The 18,167-nt window shown below is 43.6% G+C and overlaps 1 protein-coding gene across 1 annotated transcript in view; it reads left to right on the top strand.

Moving 5' to 3' along the window:
- FAM124A (family with sequence similarity 124 member A) overlaps positions 1-18,167 on the top strand; it is a 121,226-nt gene that overhangs the window by 6,917 nt on the left and 96,142 nt on the right. The window contains exon 2 of the mRNA XM_061434669.1: positions 4,727-4,758. Within this exon, the coding sequence (XP_061290653.1) occupies positions 4,727-4,758 (32 nt within the window). The remainder of the gene's footprint in view (positions 1-4,726; positions 4,759-18,167) is intronic.

The following is an 18,167-nucleotide window of genomic DNA, read 5'->3' on the forward strand; positions in this document are numbered from 1 at the left end:
AGGGGGTACATGACTAGTTGGTGGGTTAGTTTGAAGCCCAGGTCTCCAGCACACTTTCCACCTGGTAAAGTTGTCTTTCAAGGAGCAGCTGGTCTGTAATTCTTATTTTCTGTTCAAATACTTTCTTTTGCTTGGAATGCTATCAGTACCTTTGCAGTCTGACCCCTCAACATGGGCTAAGACTAAAAGCAAACTAGCATTCTGGGGTAATTGATGTCGTTTTGAAACTTGCATTCTCTAGATCCACTTGAAAACCTGCTTTGTGCTTCCGTGTACCTTCTGTTAGAAAAAGATTGGCAAGTCGGCTACTGACTGTAGTCCACTATCATAAGAAACAGAATCTCTTGAACAGAGAGACAAGCAGAGTTTTGTAAACCAAAACAAAAGACTAAGCTGAATGTTTTCCAATGGGTGTTTCTTTAGTGCTGTTTCCCAGATTTGGCCTTTAAGCCACTCTTTGAAATATAACAATAGCTGATGGGTTATTTTCATTCAGAAGTTTGACCTGGCATTAATGGCAGTAATGTCAGCTGTCACTGAGCTTCTGAAAACATAGGGTCATATTATGTCCTTTATCTTCAGGTGACCTCCAACAGATGCATCACTGTGATTTCAGAGATAACCAACAATTCACAGGTCTAGCATGTATAAACCGGTGGATGGGAAAAAATAGGTAGAGCAGATTTTTAAACGAGACGTTTAAAGAATGGTAGATGGGGAAATCTTGCATAGAAGAAAACACGATCTATTAGATACTCTATTATCTTTGTGTTCAAGGTGGAGCTTGATAGCTCTAAATTACTTTGGCATCTAATTCAGTTGACTGAGAGTTCACAGATGAGGTCCATGGGGCATTGAGCTGATGTTTACCAAAATGTCAAGATCAATTTCACTGAAATGTCCTGATCAATTCTTACCCCAAGATTTCCCTGGAAAAGAGAATTTAGGAAGGTATCTATTTTAAATGAATATAAAAATTGGCCAGTAGGCTGTTAACAGTGCTAAACTATCTTAAGTGCCGACCTCTTTCTATTTAACCCCTCTATGTATAATTGTTGGAGAAGGCAATGGCACCCCACTCCAGTACTCTTGCTTGGAAAATCCCATGGACGGAGGAGCCTGTTAGGCTGCAGTCCATGGGGTCGCTAAGAGTCGGACACGACTGAGCGACTTCACTTTCACTTTTCACTTTCATGCATTGGAGAAGGAAATGGCAGCCCACTCCAGTGTTCTTGCCTGGAGAATCCCAGGGATGGGGAAGCCTGGTGGGCTGCCGTCTATGGGGTCGCACAGAGTCGGAAACGACTGAAGTGACTTAGCACAGCATAGCATGTATAATTGTGATTAAAGTCCAGTCAAGGGACCACATATCACTTTCTGTTTAGTATTACATTACTAAATAAATGTAATGTTTGAAAATGTGTCTACTATATGTTCCAGGCACGTGAATATATATAATCTTTGTATTATCCTGCTTATCTGTATCATGTGTCCATAAATTTTTCTTCCTAAAATTTGTGGATTCACCTGGCATACTTCATCCTGGGAGAGCTGAATATCTTATGCAGAGCCACCTAGATAAATTCTTATAAATTCTTCTCACATCTTAGGATGTGAGACCAATGAATAAGATTCCCAAGACAGGTACCCTATACTTGCTTCCTCTCATCTAAAGAACCTGCGAGTACACACCCCTCGGAGAACCAGAGTCAGTATCCAAAATTGTTTGACCATATTTATGCACAAAATTGTTTCAAGCTTTACTGTTTGTCTTCCATTGTCCATATTTCTAGTAAATAACCTTCCAGGGTTATTTGGAATGTCTTTTAAGAACTACAAAAGTCTTCATACCTCAACTCAGTTCCTATTCCCCATCCTGATAATTTTTCTAAGGAAATTAAATATATTGATAAATATCTCATTTCCTTGTACTTTGCAAAAGTGAACAATCAGGAACAGCCATATAGCCCACAAAAGGGACATGGTTGACTAAATTATAGAATTTCACTGTGTCTATATAATTACAGGAGCTATGTGGCAGCATTTTATGATAGAGTTAGTGAAAAGAGTAGTTTAAAATTGTATCTCTGTCATTATAGCAACTGGGTACAAATGACATCACCAGGACCAGAGGCTGGAAAGCAATGTGAGGTTGTAAGTGACTTTTCTTTCTGTTTGATTTCTGTTTTGATGGCGGACAGGGGTAGAAATTGGAGTGACGGATGAGACTGCAGAGCTGAGCAGAGGCCATCAGTCATAGAAAGAGGGGTTTATGTCCAGCTTGAACTTCTTCAGATTTGTGCTTTGCAAAGATTGGCTGCTGTATGAGGGAGGAATTCGAGCAGGGCAAGAGTGACAGAAGACTGACCGTTTGGCATGCCTGACCTGGGCGGTGCTTTTCATCACAAGAAGTATGGAGAGATTCAAGGCACAGGCATCCATTTTGCTAGCACCTGCCCTAAAATACCCCCTCTGCACTTTAAGATTCTTGGAAAATGTTTCAAATGTAAATTTTATTCTACATACGTATCCATCCACATGTAAATCTTTTAAAATGTATGCATGTGTGAAACCCATATGCTTCGAGAGCATTTGGAAAACCCTAGCCGAAATTACTGACAAAATTTTAATGGTAAAAATCAATACGATTGCACATTCTTATAGAATGTTCTATTGGACTTGTCATGCAATTTCTTTGAAGCCTGGCCATAAGATGATCACATTGTCATGGAATTGTTTTGCTATTGCATCTACCAAGTGGATGCTGGTTGAGTATTCATTGCATTTATATATAGTTACATTTCTAAATATCGTCCTAAAGTTTATTTATGTCCTGCCTGGTTCCAGAAGGAATTTAATGCACTGACTTACAAATCCTGCATTTCATAATGTTCCTGATCCCTGACTCTCCTTTCTCTCCTTCTCTCCCTGTTCCTTGAGCTAGCGTGTGTCTCTGGGCTCTGCTCGCCATTCTCCCTTCTAACTCCTTCCTTGCCACCACCCTAGTTCAAGCCTTAATCATATCATTCCTCACTTCCTGGTCGCCTTACAAATATTATCACCTTAGTTTCCAAGTCTGTGGTATGAAAACTTGGATGAGATTCCAGTGGATGCAGTTTGTAATCTCTCGAGGCATATGCAAGTGTTAGTAATTGTTATTCTTTCCAGTTTTAAAATTCAGTGATTCTGTGACAATTAAAGTATGAGTTGGCCAAAGAACTCGTTCGAGTTTTTCCATGATAGCGTTCTGAAAAAACCCGAACAAATGTTTTGGCCAACCCAGTTTCATTTAGGCTTCCCAGGTGGTGCTAGTGGTAAAGAACCTGCCTGCCAAAGCAGGAAACATGAGAGACATGAGTTTGATTCCTGGGTCGGGAAGATCCCCTGGAGAAGGGCATGGCAACCCACTCCAGTATTCTTGCCTGGAGAATCCCATGGACAGAGGAGCCTGGTGGGCTACAGTCCATAGGGTCACAAAGAGTTGGCCACAACTGAGCACGCAGTATTTCATTTGAAAAGAGAAAATCACTCATTGTCTTGCTTTCATTGTGTCCCTCTGTGTGTAAGTCAGCACATCATTTTGTGTGAGCGATATAGGTTGTTTTAACTAGTGTGAGAGAGTGCTTTTTATGATCTTAAAAATTTTTTTTGTATATGCCTTTTTAATGTGGTAAGAAACTCAATGGAATAAAAGATGATTCAAGAAAGCCCACATGAGGCTTAGTAAATACAGGGAGTGTGTACCTATAAAATTAAACATAATTAACTAGTCTATTTGCATAACTATGTCCCCTAACTACCACCTTGGCAGAATAAACCCCTCCGTGCCTGAGAGATTAGTTGCCTACTGAGAATGACTTGGGGACCCTGCAGGGAGAAAACCAATAGCTTCTATACCACGGAAGTTGCCAGAGAGGGACGGCTTAAGAGCCACACAAATAGAGCAGAAACTTAGTAGAGATTAAGCAGTCAAGTTCTTGGCTAGATTCCCATTCTCACAGAGGCCTAATGCCAGCAGCTGATTTTCTGTGTAGAAACTGATGGGTTATTTCACCCTGGCCCTAACCCTGCCTGTGCTGATCATAGCCCACATCCTGTTACTCTAGTATCAGCAGGATTTCTTCCCAGATGGAACTGAAATCAACCACCATTGTGCCTGAGTGTTTCCTGATAGTCAGCCAGACCTTGAGCATAGGGGCCCTCCCAGCCAGGGTCCCCTCTCACTCACCAGGAGTCCACTTCACCTCTGCTTACATCAGCAAAGAAACATTTTCCCTAGGGGTGGAACTGACCTTTGAAGGGTTTAACCTTTTGCAGGTTTAACCTTGGGGTGGGGAGTGGGTTGCGGTGTGGTGGGGGAGGTTGTGAACCCTTTCTAGAACCTGTTGAAAACACTGAGCCTTCTCCCCAGACAAATAAGCTTCCATTCAAAACTTTGTCAGTAAATTTAGATGGTTCGGAACTGATCTGGTCTCCCATGTGGGAGACTCACAGAGCCCATATGAGGGACCCTGGGTTTCTAGAATGTCTTTATAGTTGTGCTTTCAAATTCAGACATAACTTGATTCTGTGCAAAACAGTCCACAGCATGACACTTTTTAATTTGTGGCATTTCTTTACCAGTTACATGCTACTACTGACTGTTTTAAGATTCTAGCTTGAAGCGATCACTTGGATAGAGAAAAATAACGTCTAATCCTACTAATACTGAGGTTTTGTGTTTCAGGTCCGACTACAGCCACGTGTCCTCCACCAGCAGTAAGTATGGCTTAAATGTCCTTCCTGTTTGTCTTGAGTACCCTGGGTGGGGTGGGCAGTCAGTCCCAATTCTGTATGTAGAGAAGGCTATCCACACTTTAATAGTAAGAATCACAGAAGGTTTACCAAAGAACGTGACACAGGATCCTGTAAATCTGGGAAGTAGAATTTGATTGTACCTTGACTTTAGGGCCAGGCATGCCACTATTTTCCCTATGGAAATTCAGCCTGGAGGAACTAGTCCAGGCTTTATTTACCTGCATGCTTGGAAAATACCTTCTCTGGTAAAGCTGCGGTCATTCATTCATTCAACAAACGTGTCAAATACCTACTGTCTGGAGCTCACATCTCAGAGTGCTCTCATTGGATCTATGAGGTGGCCCCAACTCCTCTGCTGGGCAAACTTCCTCCCATGTATGTCTGTACCTCCAGGCAGATGTCATAGGTGACTATTACATATGGTAAAAGCCAAACAAAAAAAAAGAGGAGTATGTTTATAAGCATATTCTGAGCATAAAAAAGGTGCCTGTATTAAATATTGTTAATAACTTACAAATCTATTTATGGGAAATTAGGCCCTACATCTTGGAGCAATGTGCAAAGATGAAGATCACTACAAAGCCATTCAGATTAATGAAACACTTATCTTATAAACAAAATAACAGAAAAATTGTCTTACAGTAAAAGCCCTGATTTTTTTTTTTTTTAATTTGAATCAGTAAACCCTGAATTGTTCTGTCCTAACTCACTGTTAAGCTCTCAATTCTAAATAGTTCCCAAATGGAAAGATACTTAATTGGATTATTCTATTTATTGATGTTCTTGCTTAGTTTTTTCCCTTGCAATAAGAGACTGTGTGGAAAGCTGTATGTCTGGGATGGTAATTTAGTGTCAAATTATATTTAGTTATTCGTATAACCTCAGTGAGCAATTTCTGATCATTTCAGCCAACTGGAGACCCAGCATTGCCCCTTAGTTATTAAGAACCATTAGTAATAATGAGATTAATGCTCTAGTGATCCGCATTCCCTCCCTGAAGCTTCTGCATTCCGAAAACCAGAGAACATGCTTTCTCTCTCTGCCACCATTTTCTGTTTTACCCAGAGGCTACATTTCTTTAAGAATGATTTTTCTAAAATACTTGCCCGAAACCTTTGTTCAATCTGTAGCTCTCAAATCAGTCCTCTGGGTCACCACAAAGCACCTCTCTTGTCAGTGAAACTGGTAATTTGGTTTGGGATGTTTTTCTCTCCATTATTTTAATTGCGATCCCTGAGCTGGAATTTTTCTTGGTGCATTTGGGATCAATAACCTTTTATTGTTGTTCCTTTTCTCTTTAAATACCTGGCGATTCCTGCCTCATTCTTCAGTGTTGGGGCCTCTTGGTGAGTCAGGGTGTATACATGCATTTTGCACTTCAGTTAGGACATGTATTTGACTACTAGTAATAGAGAAAAATAATGACTTAAGTGTGGTTTTCTTTTCCTCTGTTGTGCATCAGTTGCTAAGTCATGTTTGACCCTTTGTGACCCCATGGACTGCAGCATGCCAAGCTTCCCTGCCCTTCACTATCTCCTGGAGTTTGCTGAAATTCATGTCCATTGAGTCAGTGATGCCATCCAAGCATCTAATCCTCTGTCGCCCCCTTTTCCTCCTGCCTTCAATCTTTCCCAGTATCAGGGTCTTTTCCAATAAGTTGGCTGTTCACATCAGGTAGCCAAAGTATTGGAAATTCAGCTTCAGCATCAGTCCTTCTAAAGAATATTCAGGATTGATTTCCTTTAGAATTGACTGGATTGATCTCCTCCAAGCTACTGTTAAGAGTCTTCTCCAGCACCACAATTTGAAAGCATCAGTTCTTTGGACCTTCTTTATGGTCCAACTCATATATTCATACATGACTATTGGAAAACCACAGCTTTGACTAATGGACCTTTGTCAGCAAAGTGTTTTCCTCTAATTAAGAAAAAAGTCTGGAGGAAGCAATGCAGGTCTGTTATGCAGTCCTTGGATTTTGGCTTCCATCCTCAGAGTTGCCTCAGAGTTACAAAATAGCTGCCTCTGCCACAGCCATCACATCATTGTTCTGGGCAGCAAGAAGAGGTGAGGGGATACTGGTGGGCCTCTGGATGTCTTTGTCCTGTATGTTGCCTGAACTGCCTTTCCTCCCAGCTAGGATCATTATCATTCCTCACAAACGATAATCAGAGGACTAAGCAGAGAGAAGGTTAATAATTTTCCTCTTCCTCCTGAATGGCAGAGTTGCAGGGTCACCCCCCCTCTCACAGCCAACTTGGTGGCAGCATCCTCTGTGTGACCCAGAGGGCTCACCAGTCAGTCCCAGTTCCCATATGTTGGTCGTGGAAGCACCTCCTGCCCGTCGGTCATTCTGCTGCTGTTGGTCAGCCTCTGTCCACTGGATGACTTGTTTCTGAATGATTCCTGATTCCTGATCAGGGTTTGAACACTGGTACTAACTGGTCACTTTTAGGAAATGGACTTACCTGTGTCTGCAGGTGGTTCTTAACCGAATACCACATGATGTGCCTTTAACTGTTTGATCCTGAGTTCACAGAAGTGTAGATGCTTCCTTGGGATGAGCTGGGGTTGGAGTGTGTCTGTCCAGGGTTGGGTTTTGTCATTACTGGGGTGGTCGGGAGAGCTTCCTCCAAGAATACCACTCTGTTTGGCCACCAATTTTCTTCTTAGAATGCAGAGGCTGCTTCCTCATGCTGCCGGCCCTGATGGCGGTAGAAGAAAGGTCAGCCCCAAGAGAAAGGACCAAAGCGGTGATGTGGGGTCCAGGTGTCCTAGTCCTGGTTCTGCCATGAATTAGCTGTGTGCTCTTGGGAAAGTCGTCTACCCTCTCTGAGCCTCGGTTTCCCCTTCTGTAGAATGAGGCGGTTGGACTGAATGGCCCCTGAGGACCTCCCCAAGAGCTCTGGGATGCTCGGATGTGACTGTCTTAGAAACTCCACTAAAGAGAGAGAAGAAGGGAGGGAGGAAAGACAGTGTAAAGACTCAAGGACTGTACCTTTTTTCTTTGTCCTGGAATAAGAGTGCAGAGGGTGGGCATCCTCTCTGGTGGATGGTATCACTAACCCTGAAGTGAGGGCTGTTCAGGTCAGTTTGAGCTTCCGTGAGCTTCCTCTAAGTCAGCTTCCTCTCAGTCAGTAGAGACATTGTGGTGAGGGGCAGTTGCTTCTTTTTATCCCCCTCCCCTCAAATAAGTGGATAGGGGAGGGGAGAAGGAGGGTACATATCACTGGTCATCTTCCTTTTTTTTATCTTTTTAAAACTGTCATTGAAATATAGTTGATTTATAGTGCTGTGTTAATTTCTGCTGTACAATAAAGCGATTCAGATACATACATATATACATTATTCTTTTTTAATATTCTTTTCCATTATGGTTTGTCACAGAACATTGAATATAGTTCCCTGTGCTATAGAGTTGTTGTTTAGCCGCTAAGTCATGTCTGACAATTTGTGACCCCATGGACTGTAGTCCGCCAGGCTCCTCTGTCCACGGGGTTCTCCTGGCAAGAATACTGGAGTGGGTTGCCATTCCCTTCTCCACACTGGGCGTCTTGTTTTTCCGCCACATCCGGGATTAAAGGATTGCATTTCCATTGACTATGTCCAGTCTCACTTTCAACTCAGGAGAGTGGCTCAGAGGCTTCTTCAGTGGATGTTTTGGTTTTGTGTAGATGAATTTTCTCATTGCAACTGGTCCATTTGCCCTTTTTAGATTGATGGCCAAAAAGGCTTTTCATTTGTTTCTGCAAAAACTGTACACACGCTGAGCATTCAGGAGATCTCAGTAAAGCATGATGCTTCCTTAGGAAGTTGACTTTAATTTACACTCAGAATTTGGGGCCTCCCTGGTGACTCAGAAGGTAAAGAATCTCCTTGCAATGCAGGGAACGTGGGTTGGGAAGATCTCCTGGAGACGGGAATGCAACCCACTCCAGTATTCTTGCCTGGAGAATCCCGTGGACAGAGGACCCTGGCAGGCTACAGTCCATGGGGTCGCAGAGTTGCACACGTCCGAGCAACTAACACTTTCACTTTCTCAGAATTTTAGGTTGTTTTTTTCCAGCAGCCTGGCTAGAAGATCATCAAGCCACTGTGTACAGTTTGCATTCTTAAGCGATTTAAATAAAAAGAGGAAATTTTATAAATGGGATAAAATAAAAACAAACATTATGCCAAGGGGAAAAAAAATCAACTGCACTTCCTGTGATGTGTGATTGAATATTTCCATTCCAATAAAGATTATAACCATACTTGGAGAATTCCTCTTAGAAGATGCTGGGAGTTGGAAAATGATATTTTCAGGACAGTATAACATTTCTTGGGGACTTCTAGCCACAGGATAACGCCGGTAGTCAAAGAATTCATGAGTTCTCTCTGTTTAAGACTCTTCTCCAAAACCCTTCTCTCTTTGCCCTCCTAATTGTGCCTAAGTCTGTTTTTTCTCGAAACTCAAGTAGAGTCATTAACTCCTCACCTGGCTCTTATCAACTGACAGCAGGAATGCCTGGCAGGTTTGTGCTCTTTCAGACTTTTCAAAGCACGCATGGCAAAAGAACAGTTGAAGTGATCAAGAAGGTGCTTGGCAGTGCCCTGAGGAATCCTCTGTGTCTGAAATTATGGAGAAATGGCCTTGAGCAGTGCGTTCTGCTCATCTGAGCCCAGGAGCATGTAGTAAGCTGTGCAAAAAAAGGCACCTGTATGGGTGGGCAGGAGTCACTGAATCTGTTTTCACCCGTTTCTCCCCCATCTTCCCTGGCCCCTGCCTATGCCTCACATTCCTGCCTGCCAGTTTCTCTCCTAGCTTTCTGTCCCTTGCCTCCTGCCCTGCCCTTCTAGTGAGTCAGGTAGCTTCCCTGTTTCCCACCCACTCTCTCCCTGATGGTCCCGAGCTGCCACAAGCTGTAGGTCCAGTGGACTTCTGTCCCCTCAGTTTTCCTGGGGCCACCGTATCTGTGATTGGCCCTTGAGGGCAGCCTCAAAGAGGCCCAGCTGCTGCTGTGGGCCCCTGGACACATTCTCGTCTCAAGGAAAAATGGTCGGTAGATTGCAGGTGTTTGTTTGTTTGGGGTTTTGTTTTGATAGGTAGGAAGTGAATTTAGAGAGAAATGCACTCCACAAACAGAGTATGGGCCATCTCAGAAGGCAAGAGAGACCTCAAACTATGGTGTGGTTAGCTTTTATGTTGTGGTTTAATCTCTAAGTTGTGTCTTACTCTTGTGACCCCAGGGACTGTAGCCCACCAGGCTCTTCTGTCCATGAGATTTCCAGGCAAGAATACTGGAGTGGGTTTCCATGTCCTTCTCCAAGGGATCTTACAGACCCAGGGATCAAACCTGGGTCTCCTATGCTGCAGGCAGTCTCCTGCATTATATTTGAATTCTTTACCAGCTGAGCTACCAGAGAAGCCCCTAAGCTATTATGGGCTGGGCAGTTTTCATAGGCTAACGAGTGGGGCAGATTATTCTAACTATTTGGGAGAAGGGGTGGGATTTCTAGGAATTGGCCCACTGCCCACTTTTTGGTCTTTGATGGTCAGCCTTGAAACTGTCATGGTGCCGGAGTGTGTCACTTAGCTTGCTGGTATGTTACAATGAGCATTTACTGAGGCTCAAGGTCTAGTGGAAGTCAACTTGTCCGCCATCTTGGACCCATTTGTTCTAATCAGTTTATGTCATGTCCTCGAGCTCTGTCATTCTGTCGAAGGCTGTGCCCTGCCCCCGCAGGTGCTTTTTAAATGGAAAAAGTTGGGCTATCTGGATTAAATGGCAACCCACTCCAGTATTCTTGCCTAGAGAATCCCACGGACAGAGGAGCCTGGTGGGCTACAGTCCATGCGGTCGCAAAGAGTCGGACACGACTGAACGACTTCACTTTCACTGTCTTTCGCTTCACTTGGTTAATTGCAAGGCACTGGCACCCCACTCCAGTACTTTTGCCTAGAAAATCCCATGGACGGAGGAGCCTGGTAGGCTGCAGTCCGTGGGGTTGTGAAGAGTTGGACACGACTGAGCAACTTCCTTTTCACTTTCCACTTTCATGCATTGGAGAAGAAAATGGCAACCCACTCCAGTGTTCTTGCCTGGAGAATCCCAGGGATGGGGAAGCCTGGTGGGCTGCCGTCTATGGGGTCGCACAGAGTTGGTCACGACTGAAGCGACTTAGCAGCAGCAGCAGTAGCTGGTCGAGAGCCACCTTGGGGCTTGTCAAGTCTGCCTCGCTGTTCTGATGGGAGGACATCCCATCCCTTCCCAAGGCTCCCTTTGTTCACAGGCGCATCTTTCTAAATGCTGTCTTTTTCATTTCTCAGTGGTGTCATCATTTCCATACTATTTCAGGATACAGAAGCATAATACGTTTAGATTTTTGTCTCTGGCTACATCTGTGCCTCCCCTCAGCATGGGGGGAAAGTTAAGCCCATTGTGATATAATTAATGAAAGAATGTAAGGAGCTTTTAAAGCAGCAGCACCTTGAATATGTATGGTTTTGTCCTGTAGGACTCACCAATGGTGAGGAATATTTGTGTATATGATCTGTGTCCCTATATCCAGAGCTAAATTCAGACTTGGGATATGAAATATTCATTATTTTCTTTCTGTTTTTATTAGAAGAGAAGATAACTTATTGACAGAGTTTGCTCATTTTACAGCCAGTTTTTATCACACACATCCAGAAACAGGAAGATCAGTGTTTTGGAAGAGGTGACGGGAGTCAGTTTCACTTTGATCCATTTGTAAATGTCTTAATTTTGTTTTCTGTGTACAATACGTTCCCCATTATGATTTTTAGAACAAATCTTCCAGAACAAATCTTCCAGAATCTTATTCCTTAAGATCTAAGCAGAACTCAAACCTATGTATTAATCCTTATGAAGAACAATTTCAGCCATTGAAGTTGCTTAATTCTGTGATCAGTGTGGAATTGGCATTATACACAGGCTTGCCAAAAGACTAAAAAAATCCACCTATTCCATCCCCAGCTTCACATTCTATTGCAGTAAAAGCACCAAAAGAAAAGTCACCAATTTTCTCTAATTTAGAATATTGCCTTTCAGACAAAGTTAGTTATAGTTAAAGATGGTAATACGGTCTTTAAAAACCAACCTGACCAGTATCTTAAGTATCTCAGTTCACATGCATCACTACTTTCTTTCATTTTCTACTTCCTCGGATTCTAAAGGGCTTATTAATGTTAATACTAGTGACGCTGTCTGACATCCTGTTGTATATATACAGTTGATATAAATGAATGCACTGGGGACATGTGTATATATTTTCAGTGCACGACAGTCAGGGTTTTGTGTGCCAGGAAGGCTTGAGTGTGCAACTTCCAGCAAATGAAACCCAACAAGAACTACTTCCATTTTTATTCTGCTTGAGAACCTATTCTGGCCTAACAGTTAGGTTCACATGCAGAGCTACTCTTGTGGAGGTTCTGGTGAGCTACTGCACAACTGGAATGATGCCCCAGCCCTAGACAGGTTTTGTGATGTTATCATTGATGATACAGCCCTTCCTCGTCTGTGGTCATGGTCACAGAGACCAATCAGAAACCATTACGGTGTTGTGCATGAAGACGGATCAGTCTGATTTTCTTGTCCAGTCTGTCCTGCCTTGTGGCTCTGCCTTCCAAAGAGTGGGATTACTGCTTTTACTCAGAAATACCTATTGCGTTCCCTAGCCTGGGGCATCTGGGCCACCCACTGCCAGCTCCTGCAGCCGTGTGGGAAAGAGCCCTCAAGACGTCCTCTCTCCTCCTGGGGACGCACTGGTCTCGCTCCAGTTAGGAACCGGCTCTTCTGCCTATGGAGAAGAGCCCTGGTGCTTGTGGCTCTTCCCAGGCCCCCCGACACTGAGGCTTCCCCTGGGGCAACTGTGGCTTCGTGTTTGAGACAGCTGCTGTGCTCCTGGGCCTTCCTCTTGGGGCTGGAGCCATTTAGCACATAGCTTGTAGGGAACACTAATACAGACACCGCAGCCCTGTGAGTGTCATTTTTGACAGGTCTGGGCCTTGAAGCCACACAGGTGGAGCTGAGCAGAGGCTGAGAGCTACAAAATGCAGCTGGTGCAGCTATGTGCCCATTCCACATTTTGTCAGCTGCCCAGACAAGGTGTTCTTGGCTTGGCATAGCACCTTAAATCACCAAACAGGAAAACTTGCTACTCAGAGTGTGGTCCACAGACCCCTGCGTCAGCATCACTCTGTTAGAAATGTAGAATCCCAGGCCCCACCCCTGAACTCCTAAGCCAAGTGAGTTGTTTGTACTTATATTTTGCAGAGCACTGATCTAGCCCATCCCCCCAATAATAAAATAAATAAATCATCCCTGATTGAGGTGGTTGATCCAAGTTTCTTACTTTCAGAGGCTAACTTTTAATGGTACACTCAAGGAAATGGGAACCCACTCTAGTACTCTTGCCTGGAAAATCCCATGGACAGAGGAGCATGGTAGGCTCCTACAATCCATGGGGTCACAAAAAGTCGGACACGACTGAGCGACTTCACTCACTCATTCACTCTGTGGGCTCTAGGATTTGTATAACTATGATATCTAGATAAAATTATCCACTTAATATTTAAGTTATTTTATCTGATCTGATCTGATGGATAATGTAAAAAAATTGTATTCCTCCTCCAAGACTAGTTTTTTTTTTTTTAATGAATGTGTTTAATTTTTTGGCTGTGCTGGGTTTTCACTGCTGCATGTGGGCTTTCTCTGGTTGTGGTGAACAGCGGCTACTCTCTGGTTGGGAGCACCAACTCTGAAGTGCAGGTTTTGGTAGTGGTGGCACACGGGCTTAGTTGCCCTGCAGCACATGGGATCTTTCCAGACTAGGGATCAAACCCATGTCCCCTGCATTGGCAGGCAGATTCTTAACCACTGGACCACCAAGGGAAGTTCTAAGAGTAGTTAATTGTAAAACATAGGACCTGTTCTTTATCAGGCTGGCTAGAGGTATTTGTTTGGGGTTCTTTTGAGAAGGAAGTAGCAGCTTTATCTATATGATCATGAAATTAGCAAATGAAACCTGAGATGAATGAACCTGTTGGAGCTGAAATTGTGAGTGCACTTTGAACGTTAGTTAGTTGATGGTGTGGAATCTATATATTCAGAGTCCTCTGAGTGGAACCTGGAAAACTAGACAGTATTACTGTTTGACAGTTGATAAGAGAAAAGCAATAACCAAAGATACTCATCAGGAAATCAGAGTCTGAGTTCAGTATCCCATATGGACAACTCCTCTGGTGGTCTGTTACACGGACATCTGTTTCCAAAAAATTGTTGTGTAGTCCTCTGGCTTCAAAGATAAGTTTTAATTGTGTGATTTCAACTACATAAAGGGTGTCAATTTCTAGCCAGGATATGAAAGAAAAACAGAGGCAGGATTCTCATGACCAGATTTTCCCTGAAGGACTGAAGTGACACTTCAGGGACATCTAGTCTACCACGGTTGTCAGGATCCCACCCCTATCCCAAGGGAGGGAACAAAAGTGGATAGCTGCCATTACACATTCCCCTAGCATGCCAGGTGCTTTTCTCACCGAAAGAAGAAAACTCAGAATGCTACCATTCAGAAACAAGTCATAATTTAGTGTCTGCCTTTACAGATTTTTTCTGGGCATCTATATTCCTATATATATGTATATTATTACCAAAAGTAGTATTGGAGAGTTTTATAGTCTGATTTTCTCACTAAGCATATTGTGAACTTTCTTTATATACCAAACTTACTTCTGTAATAGTTTAACTGTACAGTATTCCATTGTATTTCTTTCTGCACCAAACTTCATTCAGTTCAGTCGCTCAGTCGTGTCTGACTCTTTGCGACCCCATGAATCGCAGCACGCCAGGCCTCCCTATCCATCACCAACTCCCAGAGTTCACCCAGACTCATGTCCATCGAGTCCGTGATGCCATTTAGCCATCTCATCCTCTGTCATCCCCTTTTCCTCCTGCCCACAATCCCTCCCAGCATCACGGTCTTTTCCAGTGAATCAACTCTTCCCATGAGGTGGCCAAAGTACTGGAATTTCAGCTTTAGCATCATTCCTTCCAAAGAGCACCCAGGGCTGATCTCCTTCAGAATGGACTGGTTGGATCTCCTTGCAGTCCAAGGGACTCTCAAGAGTCTTCTCCAACACCACAGTTCAAAAGCATCAATTCTTCGGCGCTCAGCCTTCTTTACAGTCCAACTCTCACATCCATACATGACCACAGGAAAAACCATAGCCTTGACTAGACGGACCTTTGTTGGCAAAGTAATGTCTCTGCTTTTGAATATGCTGTCTAGGTTGGTCATAACTTCTCTTCCAAGGAGTAAGCGTCTTTTAATTTCATGGCTGCAGTCACCATCTGTAGTGATTTTGGAGCCCAGAAAAAAAAAATCTGATACTGTTTCCACTGTTTCCCCATCTATTTCCCATGAAGTGATGGGACCAGATGCCATGACCTTCGTTTTCTGAATGTTGAGCTTTAAGCCAACCTTTTCACTCTCCTCTTTCACTTTCACTGGTACCCTATTGTTGGTCTTCTTCTCTTTTTTCACTATTATAATCAGCATTGGCAGGAATATTTTTATACCACAAGTTTATGCATATCCTTCATTATTTCCTTAGGATAAATTCCTACAAGTGAAATTGTCAAATATTTACTTTTTAAAGCTTCTGATCTCTCTTGCCGGGTTATTCTCCAAAAGAACTATTTCACTGTCCTGTGGGCATGGGTTTGAGTGCCGGGGTCTAATAAAAATTGAGATTTTATGCAAAAAAAACTGTATAGATGGCTACTCACACACACTATACACAGATGTACACAATAAGAATGGGCAAAACTGCTCTAAAGAGTAGATTGTAAACAGGGAGACCCAGCTTTTGGAGGCCCACAAGCTGGAGCCTGTTCTGTGGTTCTCATTAAATGTATGGTATTGATTATACACCCGCTCCAACCTCAGGCGTTATTAACAATACCCAAACACCATGAGTACGCTGCACAGGCTTCATGAAAAGCAATTTCCCTCCAGTAGCCAATTTCTATCTTTATTCAACATCAAAATTGTTGCCATTAACCTTTGAGGGGATAACAGGTTGGGAATATTCAAGGACTGGTATGTAAAAAGCCAGGTCATAGCCACTAAAGGTTATAATCAGAATTGACCAAGAAAGCAAAGAGGATCCCATTAGTCCTTTCTTTCTTCTTTGTAAACCTTCTCTTCCTCCAGATTTGTTGTGAAAGCATTAGTTGCTCAGGTATGTCCAACTCTTTGTAACTCTGTGGACTAGCCCGCCAGGCTCCTCTGCCATGGGATTCTCCAGGCAAGAATACTGGAGCAGGTTGCCATTCCCTTCTCCAGGGCATCTGCCTGACCTAGGGATCGTACCTGGAACTCCGGCATTATAGGCAGATTCTTTACCGTTTGAGCCACCAGGGAAGCCCCCCCACATTTGTTAAACTTTCAAATTTTGTACAATACACTGGTTATGGAAGAGAAGAAACATTTTACCTGCTCTCCACCTTTTTTATCTCATTCTGACATCTGACATTATTATTGATATCAAAAGGGAATGAAGCTGAGCTGTGCAACGAATGCTTGAAGGACTTCTCTTTCCTTCTGTATAACAAGAATAATTGTGAGAAGTCTTTCTTTTGTCTGTTGCTGGGACAATGGGCTTCCTCTGTGATTCCATTTTTAATATTCCACTGCCTCAGGCTTGAACATAGTGAGGCTAAAGTGTGTGGGTCATAGATAACCTAGACTTAGAAACTGGAGGTCTTTCTATAGGTTGGCATGTTTAGAGTATGTATGTATGTATGTCAGTTGGATCATAACACTTTCTGCTGTCTATTAAGCACTCTCTATGAACCTCCTGATACAGTGAGTAGGAATTTTTCACAGTCACCCACTCAGGTATAAAAGTGGAACTGCCGTATATCTCTGCAATAGAGCTGAACTTCATTCCTGAGCCTCTGCCCTCACCCCGTGGCAAGGGAAGGCACAGGTCTGCACTGGGGGCCCCACCCCCGCAGGGCTCAGCCTGGGACTTCAGTACGTGATCCATCCTGAGAAACCTTCTGGCATCCAGGCTTTGGTCCCGTCCCTTCTGGTCTTCTCCCTCCCACCAGGAGCCCAAACACGACATCATCTGAGCGGGAAAAGCCACCCCCAGAGCACCACACATTCTTCTTGACTTCCAATTCACAAGGTGAAACCCCTGCTCTAGGTTTTTAGCCCTTTTTGGCTCAGAAAGCGTCTTCTGTCTCCAACCCCCGAATCCTCACAGTAGAGAGCTTTGTGTTCCAGGCTGTTTCTTCTGCTGTGATAGGAAAACAGCCTAAATTCAGAAGCGTGATGAATGAGTCCGTCAGACCCCATGCTCCCTGAAGCAAGGAACAGCCCGGACTCTGCAGGTGGGGGGATGCAGGCAATAAGAAAATAGGGAAGAGGGAAACTTCGGTTATTATCTCTGAAATTCATCCTCTAGAGCATCCTGAACCTACCACCTCCCATTTTGTGTTTTTCTTATGTTGCTCACGTGTGAGCGTCTTGCTTCCTTAATTAGCTTGTGAGCTCGGGAAGGGACTCGGTCTCTGCCTGCTTTGCAGTCCTTGGCCCATCAGTAGGAGAGGGAACTTCAGAACCGGGCAGAGCCGCAGACTGGGAGTTGGGACGCGTTTCTTCTCTTTCTCCACCTGCCATTGACTAACTGGTCCACTTGGGCGAATTGTCTGATGTCATCTGAAACATGCGGGGGGTGGGGGGGCAGGCAGACTGAAATGCCTCCCCCATCTTTTTTTTTGGCCATTCCGCATGGCCTGTAGGTTCATAGGCTAACCCGCCCCCTGTGCATTGGGAACGTGGAGTCTTAACCACTGGACCACCATGGATGTCCCTCCCCCATCTTTAATTTTTGAGTTGCCCCCAGGAACCTTGTTCTTCCAATGGGCTGTAACATACAAATTTTTCTATGGAAACTTGGAAACAAGGCCCGGGGGTATATCAATATCCTATTCAAGTTGGCAAAGCTTTTGAATGTTTCACTGAATTTTAGGGCAAAAAACATAAAAGAGTCCACAGGTTCCATTTCCCGTATTGCTAGTTTGATCACGAGCAAAACCAAATTTAATCACTGATTTTCCTAAGACCATCCACTATGTCTTTTATATGCCTGTCGGTAGTATTTTTTTTTTTCGTAGACTTGTAATGACTAATCATGGCCCGTCTCATTTCTCAACATCCTGCCAGACAAATCCCTTTTAAAAATAAATCTTAATTACTGTAATTGTGAGGGTTCCTCCTGCTAGCTGCATTGTAAGGCTGAGCGGTCTTGGTGAACAAATCCTGGGGATAGGTTTGGTTAACATCTTCCTCTTTTG

The sequence above is a fragment of the Bos javanicus genome, chromosome 12 (assembly GCF_032452875.1).
Source record: "Bos javanicus breed banteng chromosome 12, ARS-OSU_banteng_1.0, whole genome shotgun sequence".
NCBI classification, from domain to species: Eukaryota; Metazoa; Chordata; class Mammalia; order Artiodactyla; family Bovidae; genus Bos; species Bos javanicus.